Source organism: Salarias fasciatus, chromosome 20, assembly GCF_902148845.1.
Source record: "Salarias fasciatus chromosome 20, fSalaFa1.1, whole genome shotgun sequence".
NCBI classification, from domain to species: Eukaryota; Metazoa; Chordata; class Actinopteri; order Blenniiformes; family Blenniidae; genus Salarias; species Salarias fasciatus.
In genome coordinates, this window is record NC_043764.1 from 27,142,960 (window position 1) to 27,157,349 (window position 14,390).

General features: G+C 46.5%; 1 protein-coding gene across 1 annotated transcript in view; it reads right to left on the reverse strand.

Moving 5' to 3' along the window:
- Window positions 1-341: 341 nt before the first annotated feature.
- The window catches only part of magixa (MAGI family member, X-linked a), a 30,424-nt gene continuing 16,375 nt past the window's right edge, over window positions 342-14,390 (reverse strand). Inside the window, exons 10-22 of the mRNA XM_030118878.1 lie at window positions 14,108-14,277; window positions 13,873-13,963; window positions 13,612-13,783; window positions 12,493-13,132; window positions 12,025-12,088; window positions 11,677-11,910; window positions 11,173-11,448; window positions 3,696-3,890; window positions 2,939-3,003; window positions 2,685-2,831; window positions 2,476-2,614; window positions 1,932-2,019; window positions 342-415 (exon numbers count right to left, since the gene is read on the reverse strand). Of these exons, the coding sequence (XP_029974738.1) occupies window positions 409-415; window positions 1,932-2,019; window positions 2,476-2,614; window positions 2,685-2,831; window positions 2,939-3,003; window positions 3,696-3,890; window positions 11,173-11,448; window positions 11,677-11,910; window positions 12,025-12,088; window positions 12,493-13,132; window positions 13,612-13,783; window positions 13,873-13,963; window positions 14,108-14,277 (2,288 nt within the window). The 3' untranslated portion in view covers window positions 342-408. The remainder of the gene's footprint in view (window positions 416-1,931; window positions 2,020-2,475; window positions 2,615-2,684; window positions 2,832-2,938; window positions 3,004-3,695; window positions 3,891-11,172; window positions 11,449-11,676; window positions 11,911-12,024; window positions 12,089-12,492; window positions 13,133-13,611; window positions 13,784-13,872; window positions 13,964-14,107; window positions 14,278-14,390) is intronic.

Genomic DNA, 14,390 nt, shown 5'->3' on the forward strand with positions numbered 1-14,390 from the left:
AGGGAGTCCCAGGAAGGATCTCCGTTCCTGGGCAGACTCCTGCTCCTCTTCCCCTTTTGGTCATCACGCTTTTTCTGCCTCACAGTTTTACTCCTCCTCCTCATAGCTTCCTCTTCCTCCTGCCTTCTTCTCTTTTCCTCCTCTTCCTCCATCCTCCTCCACTCCTCCTCCCGTGCTTCCTCCTCCACATGGTCCAGGTCCAGATCAGGAGGAACGAACCTTCCTCTTCCTCCTCCTCCTCCTGTTCTTTGCTTGATCTCTCCCTCTCCCGTCCGTCCTCTCCCCCTCCCCCTCTCTCCTCCTGCACCTCCTCCTGTCTGCCGGATGAGAGAGGCGGGTTTCCTGGGTACCGGGTCTGCGTGCTGCTCCTCTATGGGTGAAGAGGAGGAGGGGGAGAGGGCTCCTTCCTCAGGGCCTGAAGGAAGAAGAACACATTTTTACTGCCATTACAGAGGTGATCAAACCCGGATAAGCCAGTCTATAACGCTCTCAAACGAGTTCCAACCAGTCCGAACCAGTCTAAACTGAATCTCCACCAGTACAAACAAGTCCAAGGCAATATACATAAAACCAAACCAAGTCCAAAACTGGTCCTAACCAGTCTGAACTGAGGCTGTGTCAGTTCTTACCAGACTACACCCAGTAACCGGTCCTCCACAGACCAAATTTATAAGCAGTGCAAACCAGTCTCTACCAATACAAACCAGTCTATACCAGTCCAAATCAGTCCTCCTCAGTCCAAACCAAGTCTGATACCCGTCGTGATCAGTCTATACTGAACCTACAAAAACTATACCAGGACTATACCAGGCCAAGCTAGTCTATTCTGGTGCATACAGTTTATAAACTTTTAAAACCAGTGTAAATCAGTCAAAAATATACCTTTATACTACTATCAAAACCTGTCCAAACAAGTCAATAGCAGTCGACATCCAATCTATAACATTCTCAAACCAGCCTACACCAATCTACACAAATGCAAACAAATCAACAACCAGCTCAAACCAGTCTGCAACAGTGTACAGCCACTCCAAATCAGTCTGTAGCAGTCGACAACCAGTCACAAATCAATCTGTAACAGATTACATCAGGTCCAAACAAGTCTACAACCAGTCCAAACCAGTCCACAAGGAATTCAATTCAGTCTACAAGCAGTCCAGATCTGTCTGTAACCAGCCCGAATCAGTCTATGGCAGTTTACAGCTATTCCAAATCAGTCTTCAACTAGTTCAAATCAGTTTAAAACCAGTCTGTAACAATCTACAACCAGTTCAAATATGTTTTCTAGAGGTAAAGTAATGATATCCTAAAAAAAAAAAAGAAAATGTATGAAGTACATAAAGAAAAAATAACAGGCCTGTCATATGATAACACGCCAACATGTTTTTTTTCACATACTGACATGTTTAAAAATGTTAGCATGTTTGTCACATGCTAACACACCAACACATCATTCACATGCTGACATGTTTTTTACACACACTGACAGGCTTGTGAGAAGACATTAAAGAACCTGTGAGCAAAAGATAAAGTAATATTCACCAGCTGGGTGGCACAGTGGCCTCAGAGGGACAGGGTCTCTCTGGGCGGGTTGTTTGACTGATGTTTGCATGTTCTACTCCAGCCTGTGTGCAGTTTTTCACCAGGAAACAGTTAGAGCCATCAGCCATGCTTGCTGATATGGACTCAAACTGAATCCAGCGGGAGTCAAATAACTGTGTTTCATGGAAACTGCAGGTTCTCCTGTTTGAGAGGAGACCCGGTTTGAGCCACCGCCACCAGGGGGCAGTACAGTCTAAACACTGGTCCTTCCACGTGAACACAGGACAAACAGATGCAGTGCAGGGTGGTGAGTGAAGCTTCAACAATCACAAAGAGAGGATGAAGTGAACGTGAAGGAGGAAAAGAAAGAGAGACAGGAAGTTACCGACCGCGAGTTCTCTGTGCGTCCAATCACGTAGAAGCACGGTTCACCCTGTTTGGAGTTTGTCATACACAGAGACAGGCTGGACAGCTCCACTGAGGAGGAGGAGGAGGAGGAGGAGGAGGAGGAGGAGGAGGAAAATATGAGGAGGAGGAAAAGGAGGAGAAATGAGGAAGAACAGAAAGAGTAGGAACGAAAGGAGGAGGAAGAGGACGAAGAAGAGGTGGACGGAAACAGAATCAGACAAGAGGAAGAAGACGAAGAGGAGTAGAAGGAAGAGAAAGTAAAAACAGAGTCAGACAGGAGGAGCAGCAGAAGTTCTTCAGAGCGTTTCAGGGAAGAGTTTCCCATCCAGAGCCTCTTTCACTGAACACAACCGGATTCAACCGGATTCAACTGGATTCAACCGGATACAACTGGATTCAACCGGACAATAAACTGGAACATGAGAGCAAAGCAGAGACCACCCTTCCTGCCCTGCTGCTCTGCGTCTGTCTCACACACGCCGGTGTTGGAGACAGACGGCTGCTCCACAGCTGGATGAGACTCACCGTAGTCCGGAACGTATCCGTTCCCTTTCTTGAGGACGAGGTGGATCCGGTGTCCTCCTCTCCGGATCTGCTCCACGGCCTGACTGTGAGTCATCCCCGCCGTGCTGTCGCCGTTTATCTCCACCAGTTGGTCGGATACCTGCACGGAGTCCACCGTTAGCTTCAGTATTAGCACTTGGAAACACCTGTATGTGTGTACTTGTGTGTACCTGTATCTTGTTGCAGCGCTGAGCCGGTCCTCCCTCCATCAGTCCCAGGACGTACAGTCCCATGTTGTACTCGCTGCCTCCTCTCAGAGAGAACCCGAACCCTGTGGGACCTCGTTCCAGGTCCACGCTGTAGAACCGGGACTCCTCCTGTCGCAGACAGAAAAACACACCTCCTGACACCCCGGACACTGCAGCCCGTGTGCGAGCGCTGAGGATATTGCAGAAATACACAGTCGGATCAAGCCGAGCTCAACCTTTGACTTCCCTCTGGATCCCTTCATCAGTCTGCCGTCCATGTCCAGGTCTGCTCCGTCTGAGTCTGAGGGGCAGAGGAGCTCTGGTTATGGCAATTAAGGAACCCATTACCTGCTAATGCTAATGCTAATGCCACTCACAATGGGACATGTTGCTTTTCCACCATTACTTGACAACATTTTAAAACAAAGTAGAATGCAGAAACAGTTGAAACAATGTAGTTTTCATGTTGGTCCACAAGGGGGTGGTGTTGACTGTTTTAGTAATGAAACCACATACAAACACATAGCAACTCCCAAAACGCAATGAAAGCTTCACATTATCACTTGAAAATATTCAGTTGGTTCAGGATTGAGGCGCCAGTAAACAGGAGCTTAGCACAATAAAAACGGAGCTGCTCTTTACTGGAGATAACAATCTGGGATAACGCTAATGCTCACGGTAGGCTCAGCTAGAGGACAGCTTTGGAAGGTGTTTGGACGATGCTGATTCTAAAACGAACCAATGAGTGAGACTGGAGAAGACATTACGTTTGGATAATGCAGCTCAGAGGAAAAGAAACCCAACATACTGTTAATTTAGTTTCCCTGCAAACATATAATATCTACAAAGCATTAGCATCTACAGTGTGAACTTTACACTTGGTAGTGTGACTGACTTTGTTGTTTGAAACCGAATGTGTGTGTGTGTTTGTGTGTGTGTGTGTGTTTGTGTGTGTGTGTGTGTGTGTGTGTGTGTGTGTGTGTATGACCGTACGGTGGCGTGGTGTGACGCTGAGTCGTAGCGTGTTGCCGGCCCTCCTCAGGATCTGGGCGAGGTCTCGGTGTTGCAGCGCGGCGACCGGCCGCCCCTCCACCGCCTCCAGCTGGTCTCCGGGCTGAATCTGACCGCTGCGGGCCGCCGGGCTGCCGCGACGCACCGTCACGAACCGGTGAGACATCAGGGAGGGGGCTGCGGAGACACGAGGCAGTCACACCCGGTCACACCTGCATCCATGTTTGTGAGCCACTTCCTCTCCGCTCTGACAGCTCGGCAATAATAAATGTGCTTGACTTTTAATAATTGAGGCCTGTTGGGTCTGCTCCTCCACAAGCTGCCGCTGCCACAGCCAAGAGCCAAGAGTCCCGCTCAAACACCCGAAACCTCAGGACCCACGCCTGGTCCACCTGTCAGGGACCTCCAGCGGCCGCATGAGGCCCAGGTCCAGGTGGATGAACAACACGGGTTTCTGACACACCTCAGAGCTTCTCAAACACACATTTAAATCACTACCTAACTCGAGACCAAGACCAAGACCTTAAAAGACCACAGTCGAGTACAACAACATGACCATTAACTACCAAATAACATCATCGGTGAACAAACTGAAAACCATTTTCTGGTGAAATCAAGCATTTCGGTCTGACAGAGGAATGTACAGATACCCTTCCTCCCACACACACAGACACACACACACAATCTCACACAGACACTAAAAAAAATCCCCATAAAATACACAGAAACACCTTCAAGATCAAAAATTCTTACAAAGAAAAACAACCCAAAAATTAAAAATCAAAACACGGAAACAATAAAACCGGAAATACATGCAAATAATCAAAACTAAAAGGACCAAAACTGCACAAAATGGGGTTAAATGTTAAACTCCAGCAGCTGTTTGTGTTTGTAACGGTAATGGTAGCACCAAAATTACTTTGAATTCACAAAGACACAACACTAAAACGATGATTCAGGTTGTTGCCTTCAGTATTAGTTCCCTGAGAGACTTTTTAAGGAGATTAGGAGATCTTAATATGAGCTCAGTGGGTACACTGCTTTCCTCAAGATAAGAATCTGATAAAAATCTGAGGAGAAGGTGGATTTTCTCTCATGTGAGATGAAACGTGAGGAGAGCTGTTTGTGTCATTCTGCTGAAGCCCAGGCGGAGGAGAAGGGGTGTGTGTGTGTGTGTGTGTGTGTGTGTGTGTGTGTGTGTGTTGGGGGGGGGGGGGGGGGGGGGGGGCTGATGTTTTGCAGACATAAACTCCCACACACTAAAGTAACTGAGTGCAGTGTTTTTGTAGGTATGTAAGAGCAAATTCAGGTTTCATTGCAGGTATAGGAAATTCAATCTTTATTATTAAACAATGTCATGTTTCGCATTAGAATACCATAAAAAGAAATCACTATAAAAATTATGGAGTAAATTCAGAGGAGCTAAGATCAGAGAAGTATGGAACCAGAGGGAACAACGGGAAACATACATGAAGCTGGGAGACGGTCACTCTAAGCATCTGGATATTGTGTGTGGAGTCCCCCAGGGCTCAGTGCTGGGACCTAAACTGTTTATACTGTACATCAACGACATCTGTAATGTGTCTGAACATGTGAAATTTATATTATTTTCCAATGATACAAGTGTTTGGGAAAAGGTGAAGATTTACAGTAGTTTTAGGAATTACTCACCTCGTAAATGAAAAACAAATTATGTTTTGATAAAAATATGTTTTCATTAAAATCTATATAAAACAAAAATCAAAATGTAAATGTACAGATAGAGGGTGTTATAGTTATACAAAGGGTGAATCAAAACTTTTTTTTTAGATTATTGACTGATGGCAAAATTTGCTTTAAACCTCAAATAAAACTAAAAAAAAAATATATCCTGAAGCATCTCAGTCCAGGACAAACTAAGCTCTTATTAGGCCATAAATCTCTCTATAATCTGTATAATTCACTGATACTGCCTTATCAGACTTGCTGTGTGGAAGTGTGGGGAAATACTTATGCAAGTTCCCTGAAAGACTTGTTATTCTGAAGAAAAGAAAAGAGCAATACTAATCGTGCACAATGTTGGGTTTCAAGATCACACAAATCCACTTTTCTCACAATCAAAAACTTTAAAATTCATGGATTTTGTAGACTGTAGAACTATTAAAATAATTCATAAAGAAAAGAATAACTGATTATTCGTGGAGATGTTTGTCAAATATGTGCCGATTCAAAAAGAGAGCAAAGCAAACAAAGAGCTGATTCTGGCAAGGTGGTGAGGATTGTTTATTTATGGTGCTGTATGAGCGACGGGTGTGTTTCAACTGTTCATATTATAGTATATTGACAGTATTCTAATATATTGAAAGTGAAGATAATCATAAAGATATGCTGTTTTATGAATTAAGAAAATGGCAATGCTGTGAAGGGGTAGGATTAAATAAGTACTTCTTCTACTCTTTTTTGGGGCATGTGAAAGACATAGGAACATTTGGTTTTGACTTTTTTATATTTCCAATGCAATTGGATGTTTTTTCTCTTTTTTCACTGTTCAATTGTTTTTTAAATGTTCAAAATAAAGCTTTTAAACCTAATTCTATGCTAACCAAACAAAATAGCTAAATCTATGAATCAGAAAGGCCAAATCTAAGCTAACTAACTAAATAAGTCAAAGCTAACTAATTAAATAAGTTAACCCTATGCTAACAAAACAGAAAAGCTAACTATGAGTTAGCTAATTTGTGCTTCCTGTTTTCAAAGTTCTGTTTTGTGTCTGTTCAGAAAATTCAGCCGTGATACGGATGTGTGCGGTTAGCGCCGAGAAGCCACACGGCTGACTTTCACCTCCACAGATTAATGTTTGATGGGATTTTCATAAGCAGACGACTTGTTCGGAGGAAATGTTTCAGCCACTGTTAGCATGCATGATTCATTGAGGCGCTGCGGAAAAGCAGACAGTGAACGCAACACGGGGACCAGCACGGGCTTCAAATCAAACATTTAGCACCAGCATGAAGGCTTCTCATGCTGGGGAGGAAAAATGAAACGCCACTAAATGTGTTATTTCTTAATTATCAGAACGAACCAAAATTCCAGTCCCCTAGATAAAATGCTCTATAATCTGGATGCTTGCTGAAGCTGGAGGGAGGAAGATGCTCTATAATCGACAATGTTACTTTTCTATTTGGATTCAAGGGCCCAAATGTATTGTTTTGCCAACGGTTCTCACCAGTACTGGGAAACAATCATGCATGTGTGTAGCCTACTGTATGTGTGTGTATGCACAGTGTGTAATTTCACAGTACAGTAAGCAGGTGGACTCACCTGCGCTCCAGTTTGTCAAACACTCTCAGGTCAGCTGCTTTGCTGAATTATGGATTGAAGCTACTATTTATAGAAAGTTTAACATTTCTCATTCGGCGTGCTAATACTGCACAGCTAACTGCACAGCACACACACCTCCACACAGCGACACCTGGCCGCTTCTGGAGCTCTTCCCTGCAATGTGCGAGGAGATATTGACTGAACAATAAGAGGAAGGCCTTGGTTTGGGGTTCAGGCGCGTCGGTTCCGGCTGTGTTCTCAGAGCGAGTCACAGCTGGAGGCTGACGGCACATCTGGACACAAACTGACAACTCCGTCAGTGAAATTTACAGGCTTGTGTCACCGGAGCTCACGCTTACATAACTCACATATACACAGACACAATTCATTCTTTATATAACCTCTGAACAACGGTCGACGGTCGGAGCGTGAATTCTTCTCAGAGTCAGTCGTAATGAAACTCGACCAGCATGAAAACAACAATGGAGGTGACGCTGTAAACGAGTGTCAGCTTCTGAGTTCAGACCGATATGGAAAACTCTTTAGAAAAAGAAAATGGGTAGAAATACGATTCCCTGACGAGATGTCACGTTTTCTAATATGACTCATATCTGTGCTGTTGATTCTCCTGATTTTGACCCCAAAATTGTGTCTTGCAACTTAAAAAAGAAGGGAACAATAATGTAATACCACCTCTGTCTTCTAGGGAGCAGTAATGAGTCACTGATCAGCTGGTTAGCTCATTCAGTCCTGCAGGTTTCTCTGGAGCCAAATATGAAACCAGGTCTGAAATCAAGAATGACATAAAATCTGACACCAGATCTGCAGCCAAGTATGAGACCAGATTTGAGATCCGGTCATACATAAGATCTGACACCAGGACTGATCTGATACCGGGACTGAGCAAAGTCTGACAGTTTTAAACTAGTCCAGAACAAATTCCTCTCAGTGTCTCTCTGCTGACAGGTCTCCTTTAGAACACATCGAAGAGACACTAACTAACATCAGGATCTCAGCTCATACTGACAAAAACTTTTCGTCAACAACCTGTTTTACACGAGCCTCAAAATGAGTGGAATCATGACACGTTTCAGGTTGTCGTGCTGATAGTTCTTTAACCTGGACTCTCACGGTCAGACACTGAACTCCCCAAAGGCTGAGAGAGGTTCAGCGAAACCAGCTGCTGCTCCACTGTACACGCACACATGCACGCACACATGCACGCACACACACACTTCCACCTTTGTTCAACTTGAAAGAAAACTCCAACTGAGAGAACATTTTCTCTGAAACTCACTCTAGTTCTCACAAAGACACACGCACGCACACACACACAACTTCAGATATACTCAATGAGGTGAAAATATTTCAGAAATTCCTGAGAGCTGATAAAGGAGGAGGAGGAGGAGGAGGAGGAGGAGGAGGAGGAGGGTGCAGTTCGATCCAGCCTCAGACATGAAGTAACGTCATGTGACGTGCCGTGGCGAACACAATGTGAGGAAAGAGGTGAGGAAGTTTGTTTTTGTGCTTCTCTGTCGTTTCGCTTCTTGGTACACCTCTTGAAGTTGGAGCTGCTTTGTTTCTCATTGCCAGTGTTTATTCTCGCGTTCTTGTTTTGAGCAATCTGGTCATCCATCCATCCATCCATCCATCCATCCATCCACCTTTCCATTTATTTATTCATAATCCATCCATAGACCCCATCATTCACCCCATAACCATCTATCTATGCATTAATGAAATCACCCAATCATCTAATCAGTTTCATATGTTCTCCATCCATCCATCCATCCATCCATCCATCCATCCATCCATCCATCCACAGTGGTAGAAGAGTCTGAATGACTTACGTTTGGAGTCTTTAACAGTTTTCAGAGCTGACTGCAGTCGCTCCAACATGATGGCGAGTTCGGACAGGCAGAGCCGACAAAGAGACAAAAACACACCGACGTGCAGACCAACGTCCGTCCGAGCCAACAACCAAACCAGCGTCTCTCCACCTTTCAGCCACCCCTGCCTCCGTCTGCCTCTGAGAGAGGGAGCTGCAGAGCGGGGCAGTCGGAGGGGGCGTGGCCTCGCCAGATAAGAGAGGGAGGGAACTGAAACTCACTCACACATGTCAGGGGAGGAAGGCTAACAGTGCAGAGGATTGTTATGCTTTCAGCGGGGGAGCAGAAGGGGGTGGGGTGGGGGGGGGGGGGGGGGGGGGTGGAGGAGGTGATGCATCTGAGGGATGTTCGTCAGTGTTGTTCGTTCCAGGTCAGGTGCTGCTTCCTGTGGTTGTAAAGCTGCACTTTTGTCTTTTTTATTTGAAAAAAAAAGAAAAAAAAAAGAATAATAATAAAAAAAAAAAAAATCTGAGTTGATATTTCCGTTGAAACAATCTTAACACTTTGTTTATTTTCTGTGAGCTGCTGCAGGAACAGCGACAGAGAAACAGTTTGTCCCGATAAAAAAGCCTCATTGTCCACTTGTGCAGATATGACAGTTTATCTCAAAAACAGTGAAACCAAAATAAATCCACACACCGAACCTGCTGTTCTCTTTCTTCCCGTGAACAAACAAAGCCTCCAGCTTCTGTTCAAACTCCAGAAATCATCAACTCGCTGAACTTTCACCCACAACAAACACACATTTTGTGTACGCAAGTCCTGCTGGCACGTGTTCATCCTAGAAATCCTAGAAAAGATTCTTCTTGGCTGAGGGAGTCGTATCATATCGGACCTTGTGGAACGTCCAAATGTGGAGTATCATCATCGCGTAGACACACAGCTGAGGGCGTAGACACACAGCTGAGGGCAATGAGTGGCCGTCAGACATGGAAGACATGAAGGGCTGCCGCCCTCCAGGACACCCCTGCTTCATGACATTTATCAAGTACTCAAATCGATCACCAAATAGCTAAAGATTAGCGTTGGATCATCTGCTCGCCCTGGTTTTGGTGTGTCGCGAATTCATACCATGCCATATTTTGTCATGCAGTGTTGTGTCATAACTTGGTGTCACTGTGTGTTGTATCAAATCCTGTCTGTTCAGAAAGTGTCGTCTTGTATTGTCACAAACCTGTGATAATGTGACTGACAGTTTTGTATCACGCTGCATGTCATCGGAATGTATTGTGGTCCTATCATGGATTACCATGATATGTGTTAAAGTATCTTGTCAGATACTGTGACCAGTCATGATGTGTGATTCATACGAGGATGCATTGTGTCATACTGGATAGTGTGATATTATTGTATAATGTCATGTTATGACGTGTCATGTCATTATGTACCGTGACGTACAGTGCCTTTCCATGTTGTACTGAGTCATGCCATGTCGTGACGTATCAATACCTTGTTGTATTGAGTCATGTCGTGCCATGTCACGACATATTATCCTGTATGGTGTCATAACCTGAGTCCTATTGTATCATGTGATGTCTTCTTGTCTTGTATAGTTATGCATCGTGGTGCATGTTGCATTGTTCACAGAATGTCGTATCATACCATGTAGAACTGTCATATTGTGCGTCATGACACATCAAGTCAAGGCTGGTTGAGTCAAGTGATATTATATTGTGACATAAAATGAGTGTTTTATCTCATATCGTATTGTGCTGTATTGGGAAACGTCATGTTGAATCAAATGCCCTCATATGTCGTCGTACCTTGACACAATGACGTATCACACCGTGGAGTTTCACGTTGTACTGTTTGATTAAAATAGCATCAGTAACAGCAGATTTCTAACATTTACTTGAAGATAACAGCGCAGTTTTCGTTCCGGAAGCCGAGTCGTAATCATGTCAGAGCATTCCCCTTGTGCATCTGTCACCATGGCAACCAGCAAGTAAACGGATGTATGTTAAACCAAACTGTTAACCATTCCCAAACCGAGCCAAACTTTAATCACCACATGCTTTTTCTGTTTCCATAAGGTCAGAGGTCAACCTGCAGGCTATTGCCTCTTCTAATGTTTACACACGAGGTTGATAACAATCTGCCCAGCCGACAATGTCAGTAAGACCATCAACAGAAGACAACAACCCAAAAGCTTGTGCTGATTTCTGACAAACATGGAAATAAAGGATAATATACAGAAACTATTTTATTGAGTATTTGGTGTAAACAAGCTGAGGGCTCTATGGAGCGAGGTGAAAGCTCGTCTCACTAACCTCCGCTCACTTCCTGTGAGGCGATGACGAACCCGAAGCCTTCTCCCGGCCGCCTCCTCAGCTCCACCTCCACCGTCTTCACTCCTCCCCTGCTGTCCTTGCTGACGGCCCCCAGTGCTCCCCCTCTGAGCGGAGGAGGCCCCCCGGCGCTCTCCTCCACGCCCAGCAGGTCGCGGGGCTCCAGGGTCAGCGTGACGGGGACCGAGTCCAGGAAGCTGGTGCTCTGGATGAGCGTCGAGGCCGAGGGCCCGTTAGGCGTCTGTATAGGAGGGGCCCCTGGGAGGCCGACAGGGCGGGTCACTTTAATCACAGCGTTCAATCATGGTAAAACAACAGGAACAAAGTCTATATCAAACGACAGCGCCGCTTAGTGGCATGGCATGATAACTACATCATTCAGCTGTTTCTATAGAAATTGACATTGCTGTCAAACATCAAGTTTTTCTGAAATGATTAATTTTCCGTTGAAATACCATGTAATAGTGTCAAAAACCAGACGTTTACCTTGATGGGTCCCTGGAGCTGGTAGGTGCCCCTCCTTGAAACTCCCGAGGGCCAAGCCGGCCTGGCTGAGTGGGGGGACGCCCCCCACCAAGGCACCCGTGGACGGGGAAGGCAAGTCGGATGAGGTGGGCAGGTGGGAGGAGGAGGAGGAGGAAGAGGACGGGGTGGTGGGGCCGTGGGGGGAGGAGAGGGGCTTGTAGATATTTGGCGTGACGACTGGCGAGGATATGTGACCTGAGTTGTAGGGTAAAAGTAAGAGGTCAGTTTTCAAAATAAAATCCCATTTGACATTAAAAAAGTCCTTTTTTTTTTTTTTTTTCTGAAATCAATGTTTCATATTTCAGATACCTCCTCTGTAGACCAGGAGGACCACCTCTCCCTGCTTGGTGTGTTCCTGCAGGATTCTCTGCACCTGCGTGCACGCACACACGCACATGCACACGAACAGGAAAATTGACAAAATAACGTGTAACTTTAATTGATCAAACAGGAATACAATTTAGTGACATAATGACTCAGTGATTCAGCAACTCAGCAACTCAATGACTTGGTGACGTGATTTAGTGGTTACTTTTCAGATTTGAACCAATACGGTATCAATACCGTAACCATCTCTATCAGTGTCTCAGAGATTCAGTGACTCAATAGTTCAACAACTCAATGATGGGATTCGGTGATTTAGCGATTCCGTTTCTCAGTAACTCAGCAACTCCATAAAACAGCAACTCAAAAACTGAAGGACTCAGTGATTCAAGGATTCAATGCCTCAGTGACTCGTGGAAAATATGATTCTGTGACTCAGTGGTAATTGCTGACCTGGGAGAAGTTGAAGCTCTGTACGTCCGCTCCGTTGATCTTCACTATGGCGTCTCCAGACTGCAGCGAGGGGCACTGCCTCCGATCCCAAACCCGCCTCACCACCGCCAGCTGCCCGCTCTGCCCGCCTGCCGTCACACTGAAGCCCAGCCCACCGCCCTCATTTCTCCCCAAGGCCACTGGCACAAGCTCCCCGCCGTGAGCAGACCCGGGCGACCCGGCGCCCAGAGCCAGCACCAGGCCCGGGTTCCCCCTGGGGGCCGTCGAGGGCGCCGGGTGGCTGGCGGGGCAGCCGTTGAAGCCGCAGGGCGGCACGTCTCTGGGCGGGGTCACGGCGAGGGAGGTCTGGGGCATCGGGGGGCGCTGCGTGGGGGCGCTGGGCGACGTGGACGAGGAAGGGGTGTTGTTGTTGCTGGTGGAGGTCGGGCTGGTGGAGTTCTGGTGGAGGCCCGTCTCAGGCTGAGAGAGGGGCAGCTTGGACAGGGCATGGGAGGAGGAGGAGGCGGGGAGGGTGGATGAGCAGATGGGGAGCGTGGAGGTGGACAGGTCGCTCTCAGAAGACTTGGAGCTCTGATGGTGGAGGAGGGAGGAGGAGGAGAAGGCGGGGAGCGTGCTGCTGCTGTAGCGAATCAGAGAAGACCTACGAGGAGGAGGAGGAGGAGGAAATGAAGGGTCAGATAGACCCAGGACTGTGTTCTTCAGTTCCTCCACAACCAGAAATTCTTCGTAAAAAGGTGAACATGTTCGTGGAGCGTCACCCATCAAGTGTACATTTTGAACATAGACACTGATCTATTTTATCCTCTGACCCTGAAGGAGGCCTCCTGGACAAACAGCCAATCTGAACTGTCAGAACTGATCAGCTTCCAGTTCACTTCCCTCTTCTCACCATAGTCACTACAGTAGTTTAAAACTCCAGCACAACAAACTTCAGCTGAATTCAACAGAAGCATTTAAGTGCTCATTTTCCTCAAAAGAATCAAACACTGAAAACTTAAACGTGGGGAGACAACATTCCTAGCATTGTACCTATACTTTGCTAAAAGTATTCTAGATATCAGACTTCATGTTAAAAGAAAACAGTAGTGGTCCCAAGTGGAGACCCTGAGGAACACCGACCTGCGAGTTCCAGCGCTTGATGGGCCGCCGTCAGAGTCGCTGTGGCTTGTTGGCGTCCTCTCTGGAGGGGGCGGCGGACACAGAGGGGGGTCGGAGGATGTGGGGGTGGGCGGGCTCGTGATTCCGTTCGTCATTGGCTGAGTGGTGTAGGAGGGCGGGGTTTGTGCCGATCCTGGATTTCAGACGAAAGGACAGAAATGTGATGTGCTCAGTAGTGTCCCAGCTGTTGGAAAACACAGCTTTCTGAATGCTCGTCCTGACCTGTCGTGCTGCCGTTGGCGTCCAGCGTGCGGCTGTAGGTGAGGTGCGTCAGGCCTCGGCTGAGGTTGGACGACTCACTTGGGGTCTGCGGCTGTCCGAATTCAAAAACACAGACATGAGGTTTAACGATCAGCACTAATCTGGACTGTGTGGGACTGCAGAATGACCCCACACAGACCACAACACTGGAGGATGATCCTGAATTAACAGTTTCAGGTGAAAAAGGATTCCGTACCGTCTCAAGGCTCTGTTTGGGACACCCGTCGGGGTTGTAAAGCATTGGGTATCCTCTCCTCAGCACTACGTCCACACTCTGACCCATTGGCACGGACTTCAGCATCTCCACCACCTCTTTGTGAGAGCGACCCAGCACACAGTTGTCGTTGATGTAGACCAGGATGTCGGCTGCAAGACCCCGAGTGACAGAGAGAGAACAAGAGAGACCAGGAGATGGGGACCTCAGATTAGCAATGTCCATATTGATGCAACTCAAACTGAGATTAAAATTTAAGAGTTTT